The following is a 6,173-nucleotide window of genomic DNA, read 5'->3' as shown; positions in this document are numbered from 1 at the left end:
ATACCAGATTTCGGTCTGACCATAGCAATTTACAACGTAGCTACGTTGTAAATTGCTATGGTCTGACCCTGCCGGGGATCGAACCCACCTACCGACCAAGAAGCCGGACGCATCACCATTACACCATCTCGCTGATTTTATACAAACAAAATTACTTGATATGGTTGCAAGATCTCCCATTGTAATCCCCAATATCTTTCGTAAAATGGGTCATACTGAAGCACTCCTGGAGGGGGCGGGGGGTGGAGCTACGTTCATTAAATCACAATCGGTAAGTTCATGATTTCTGCAGTGTGAGTGAAAATTAGATTCCATCGTGATCGTATTCAACTATTCATGCTAGAATTGCCGTTCATGAATACATGACTTGTGTAACTACCGTACATATTTCTGAAGAATGGACGGGATTATATGAGTAACTGATCAGTTTTTACTACTAGTTAATCAAAATCAGTCGTAGCCTATAAACTGCGGCAGGGCTTGCTTGGGGGAAATTGGAGCGTTGTCCATCGTTTTCTGAAAGTGCTCCATGCGTAACGGATTGTCGTTTCAGCGATTTCGTCCATCGTCGGTCCTTTTCTACTTCTCGCCGAAGTGGCTACGTGTGTCTGTTGCTGTCCTGCCAATAGTCTTTTAGAATCTAGAAGAATCGGATTTGAGTCGCGACAAAATGCCACCCAAGTTCGATCCAACTGCTATTACCGTTGGTAAGTTGCTATTTCGTAAATATTGCTGATGATTCAGTCTGATTTCGAAACCGAACGCTCGTTTTATACCACCACGTCAAATCCTGTTCGATTTTGCTACATTTACGAAGAGTTGAAGCAGTGCTTGACAATGATTTGATATTTCAAATGATATTCATATAGATTTCCTGGCAGAAACTGGTCTCTCTGCCCAAATTTGGGGGACAATAACTTACTATTTATATAACCAACAAATTGCGTGTGACAGTGACAGGAGGGTTCTTGCATAAAATAATGAATTCATTAAATACAATATTGCATGTGACATTGCCACTAATTCCACTCATGCAGGAATTCCTGCATTAGTATATAGTCATATCCCAACCCAGTAAATAACCAGTAGAGCTATTCAGTGTCTCAACTCGCTTTGGATTATGTCCAAATAAATATGGCAAAGAAGCAAGCTTCGGCTATATCTCAACGTAATATTAGAGTCATTTATTTCACAGTCTACCTCAGAGCTACTGGGGGCGAAGTAGGAGCCACGGCAGCCCTTGCTCCAAAGATTGGTCCACTTGGTCTCAGCCCTAAAAAGGTCGGAGACGACATCGCAAAAGCGACACAGGAGTGGAAGGGTCTACGAATCACTGTCAAGCTCACTGTTCAAAACAGGTCAGTTTGCATTATCTGGTTCGACCACTTGGCCTAATCTACTTCTTTATTCTGTCTCGAATATAATTTCCTATGTTGTATACTTTTTCTACTAGAAGTAACCAACCAACGGTAACTACTTCAAACACCACAAGTCTTACATGCTCGCTCTCTCTACAGGCAAGCTACAGTTTCGGTCGTCCCATCCGCCTCCTCTCTCATCATTCGCGCTCTCAAAGAGCCTCCGCGTGATAGAAAGAAAGTGAAGAACAGTAAGCTGGCTTGCAGGCTTCTCGCTAGCTTTAGTTTCGCTACTACAGAGGTGGTAGGGGTTGGCATCCCATCCACGCCTCATGACGAGGTCTAGTTTCGCCTTCGGTGAGCGCACACCGACATCAAAGCATACAGATAGAACTCTGCTATTCCCCCGTTCTTTGAAGGTTATTTTGCTTTCTAGTCAAGCACAGCGGAAATGTCACCATCGATGAGATCATCGACATCGCCAGAGTGATGAGGGAGAGATCACTGGCTCGTGAACTTAGTGGAACCGTCAAGGTGAGAATTTGCTGTATTCAACAGAAGTTATTGATCAGGTGTGGGCATATCGCTTCAACTGTTGAAATCAATGTTGGGTATCAAATTTGATTATTAGAGTACTGAAATAAAATTATACGCACCTCAAACCCTTACCACTGATGGATATTTCATGAAGAAGAGTTGTCGATTAGATATATTTTTATTTGCTGGGCTTTGAATCTGGATCATGGCGTATAATTGACATTCTCTACTTCGTCATCACCATCTAAACCCCTGAATTGTACATATTTAAACTCTTAATCTGTCATTTGCTCATGTCTGGTAGAGGATTCTGATCGGAAAAATAGGCAATGACAGGTTTCTATGAAGAGCAAACTGCTGACAATCGAAATTCTGGTTTTTACTTGTGGTAAAAAGTGTTGTTGTTTTTCATAGGAAATTCTCGGCACAGCACAAAGCGTTGGATGCACTGTAGCCGGAAAACCCCCGCACGACGTCATTGATGAAATCAACGAGGGGTTAATGGAAATCCCGCAGGTACTGGTATTAAAAAATCAAGCCCTGGTAGCGTTGCCTCAAATGTGTTTTCTGTTTCAGGAATGAACCTGTTCGAACGTTGAATTTCAATTCTTGGGGATGCAATAAATGAAAATGATATATGTATTTGTCTGTTGCTATGGTGTGTTGGGATCGACCTGAGATTTGGGTCATATAATTGCAGTGCTGTGCAAACTACCCAATTTCCGGATCGAAATCCTTGTGCGGTTGAGTGTAGGTTTGAGTTCTAGTTGAACTGCATATAATCAAGTACTGAGTAGGCTGGGCTGAGCTCCAGGTAATTAGTACAAATAGTAGTTGTAACATCTCAGAAGGGTGGAACGATAACCAGTGAACGAACGGATTAGTATTGAGGAAGTGGCCACTTTGCGCAGATGTGAGCTTCAGAAATCCTTTGCAGAGTAAAATGGTCTAACTCAGTGGAACTTTTTTAAATGCCCCCTTTATGGTGGTAATAATTCAAGCGCATATTAGTTATATCACGAAATATATAGTATGATGGCTTGGATGGTTATGGCTGCTGATGCGATAGTTGTAAGATATGAAACTAGGCCTACATAGTATATACACAGAACAATGACAAGGAGATAAGATGGGGCATCGCTTTGAGAACCACTGGTCTAATCGTTGAGTTGACAGGCAAGTTGTTTGATAAATGGAATATGAGTATGTTGTGTAATGAACGGTCCATGAATTCTCATTTCACTAAGGTGGGATTTGTAAATGTAATCGGAATGGTGGATGCAAAATCCAATTGTAGATCCGTGTTGGTGTCACTATATCCGGACGACTGATCGCTAATTAAACCCAAAATTCAATGCTTAATATATTATAAAACAAATGAACTTGAGAAATAATAAATCAATAATAACTAGCTACTTGGTTATAGCAAGGGTCCTATCGCAGCTCCACAAGACGCTGAGCGATTGTCCATTCAACACAGCCAGATTATCCAGTATGTATACACTTCTAAGAGGGTCGATTGGGACAGAACAATTTCTCTTGATGACGGAGTCTTCTCCTAGAATCCACGACCCCTTCCACTGACCAGATTTCCGTTCATCGTATGGGACAAATGGTCTGGCCACCACGACTTCGTATCGGCCAGTAGAGAGACTCCATGATAATATGAACTCGGCTTGTTGGCATAGCGGTCTCTCCTGTGCAACAGAGAGGAGTAGCTTGGTTTTGGAGTGTCTGATGTTTAAAATTGCAGCAATGTGGACAACAACGGACCTTGTAGCAGTGCAAACATCCAGTATATTTGCTTCGTAATCAACCAAGTATCCATACTTGTAGGCAGTGTAACACCGTGTACGCAAGATATCAAATATGACGTGCTCCAAATCTAATACCATATTTTGACTGTAAGCCTGAATGCGAGAGTGCCCCTTGTCCAAAGGGTGGAGTGTTTCTCCAAACCCTCCAGTACAAGACATCGCACAGAACTGGACGCTTGTATCTCCGGCTGGCAACGGATGGTCTTCATCAACCTCGCTACTGTTAACTGGTCCGTAAAAGGTTTCGCTGAATGAGACTAGGCCATCTGAATTGGGTGGACCATTGGCTTTTCCATTGTATATCGGAATGCCCGAGTCAGAAAATGGTAAGCTACTGCTTCCGTCACTTGCTGTCGGACTTGGCGTCATGAAACTAAGCTCAGAGCGAGAGTTCATTCCTGAAATATGTCTTTCATTTAAGACAGACGGGTGCGCGAACCATGTCAAGCTCTTTATTTTGCTAGAAGTTTGACAAGAGCACCCACCTTCAATCGAAGTACTCTGTGACAGAGAACCATGGTTACAATTATTGGAGACGGTAGAACCATTTCTAGTATTGGACCAATTCAAGACAATGCTTTTAGGTTCAGGATCATAGTATGGATCAACTTCGAGGGATATCTGGGTTTCAAATATTTCACAGTGGTTTGAATACATGTTTTCTTTGTCGGCTTTCCGTTTTGGACCTTGCCGGCTCAAGTTGATCCTCTCACAGTTTTCGTTATCGTCAATGTCATATACACTAGGATTAGAGCATTCCTCCTTGACGGAATAGGACTCGTCAGCATTGCTCATACACGATTTTTTAAGTGACACTCCGGCTGATGTATCGAGTCCACTTTTATAAGTAAGATTCATATCCGCAGCTGGATTGCACGATTCTTCAGGCACTAGGATATCTCCCTCCATGTCAACCATTGGTTCCTCACAGGCACTTCGTTTTATCTGACTTAAAGGCAGGTTCTCTAAATCGGTATCATCAAAGAGACTTCCAGTGCTGAGAACGGCAATTGAATGTCCAATGTTCAAGACAAGAACATCATCAATTTTGAAGCTGCTACGATTCAGCACGCCAGTATCTGAAGTCCCCGAAGCCTGCTTGAAGTGAACAGTGTATCCGTGTTTTATGCATAGTGGTTTTGAAGTAGGAGCTTCTTCAATTCCATGTTCAGTTACATAGGGAGTCAAGTCACATTCTTTGCAAGGTGAAAGTGATGGGACAGTAGCTATTGTAATGTAGGCACTGTCACCATATGTTCTGAATCCATACAAAACGATATGAGATTTTGATGTTGGCCATTCAGCGTAACATAAGAAGAGGGAATACTCAATTTCTTCATTTCCGAAAAGTCCGACTCTTCCCACCTGCTTTGCTTTGCGTTGAGGCTCCCATAACCACCAATACAGGGTATAAACATGTGATAAAAATCCGGAATGCCTCGACTCCGCAAGAGCTTCAGTGTATGAAATCAGGAAGTTATTGCAGCTACTGAAGCCAAGAAACACATGACCTTCTTCATGCAGATAGTGGTCGTCGATAAGTGACTTTATGGGGAATGCGAATCTTTTCGGAAGAAATCGTTTCTTACTCCCACCAGATGACAATGTCTTGCTACAGAACCCATTGATCTCACGGTACCTCAATCGAGTAGGAACCGATGGTAATGCCCGGTGCTGTTCTTTGGTAGAGCGCAGGATTTTGTCGCGGTTGCGACGATTTGTAATAACTTTCGAGTCCATGCCTTCTAATGATATAAATATACATCGATACCATCTATACGAGGCTACGGTACCATCAAAGCCGATCAGGACGTTGCAATACCGATAACCAATGTCGCCTTCGCCAAATCATAACAAACGCGCTGGTCAGAGCCAGTGTTGCCAACTCCGGACGGACAAAAATCGCTAAAACTCATGTAAAAAATCGCTAGATGTCGCTAAATCTTGAAACAAAATCGCTAAAAAATGTCGCTAAATCCGCATTAATTCCTAAAGATGTTAAATTGAACCAGTAATATCCATACATTCTTGTCAGCTCTATTTTAATCGTTTATGTCACATTACACTTATCCTATTTCTAGTTCGTAATACGCAAGAGTCATGTCAGTCATCTCAAAACAGGACAAAATGCGCGGTGCATTTCAACAAACTAGATCGCTCCCCGCAATGATCGCCCTGCATGACCAGGTTTGCAGTCCTGAATACTCACTATATAGGCGTGACACAAACTGCCGCTGAAAGGGAAGTGGATGTGAAAATCATCCTGGATATACAAGTGCTTTGCTCGATGCGTCTACGTCAGTGGTTCTTAACCTTGCCCCCAGCGCCCCCCAGGGGGCGCTGGCGATGTTGAAGGGGGGCAGAAACGCTCAGGGGTCGATATGGGGGGCGCTGGGCTCAGGGGGGCGGTATGGGGGGCGCTGGAGAAAAAGGCTTCGCAGTAAATGATGTGGTGACCAGA

The 6,173-nt window shown here is 43.0% G+C and overlaps 2 protein-coding genes across 2 annotated transcripts; one reads left to right on the top strand and one right to left on the bottom strand.

The window, feature by feature from the left end:
- The first annotated feature begins 545 nt into the window (after positions 1 to 545).
- Positions 546 to 2,533, top strand: LOC145457073 (large ribosomal subunit protein uL11-like). The gene is made up of 6 exons (XM_080335235.1): positions 546 to 707; positions 1,196 to 1,358; positions 1,518 to 1,609; positions 1,795 to 1,892; positions 2,310 to 2,411; positions 2,472 to 2,533. Exons 1-6 carry the CDS (start codon positions 671 to 673, stop codon positions 2,475 to 2,477), a joined length of 498 nt encoding a protein of 165 aa, XP_080191361.1. The 5' UTR covers positions 546 to 670; the 3' UTR covers positions 2,478 to 2,533.
- A 712-nt stretch (positions 2,534 to 3,245) lies between these two features.
- On the bottom strand, positions 3,246 to 5,579 carry LOC145457072 (uncharacterized). Its single transcript, XM_080335233.1, has one exon. It carries the CDS (start codon positions 5,450 to 5,452, stop codon positions 3,308 to 3,310), a length of 2,145 nt encoding a protein of 714 aa, XP_080191359.1. The 5' UTR covers positions 5,453 to 5,579; the 3' UTR covers positions 3,246 to 3,307.
- Between the last annotated feature and the right edge of the window lie 594 nt (positions 5,580 to 6,173).

Source organism: Botryllus schlosseri, chromosome 15, assembly GCF_051294905.1.
Source record: "Botryllus schlosseri isolate E-star chromosome 15, Bs_hap1, whole genome shotgun sequence".
NCBI lineage: Eukaryota > Metazoa > Chordata > Ascidiacea > Stolidobranchia > Styelidae > Botryllus > Botryllus schlosseri.
Note: the sequence above shows the minus strand (reverse complement) of the source record. Positions and strands in the feature narration are given on the sequence as shown.

Excerpts from the sequence above, each read along its gene's own strand:
- LOC145457073 (XM_080335235.1), top strand. The coding sequence starts at position 671 with ATGCCACCCAAGTTCGATCCAACTGCTATTACCGTTG. Across the intron at positions 708-1,195 it reads TCCAACTGCTATTACCGTTG|TCTACCTCAGAGCTACTGGG; the intron begins GTAAGTTGCTAT and ends TTTATTTCACAG. Across the intron at positions 1,359-1,517 it reads AAGCTCACTGTTCAAAACAG|GCAAGCTACAGTTTCGGTCG; the intron begins GTCAGTTTGCAT and ends CTCTCTCTACAG.
- LOC145457072 (XM_080335233.1), bottom strand. The coding sequence starts at position 5,452 with ATGGACTCGAAAGTTATTACAAATCGTCGCAACCGCGACAAAATCCTG.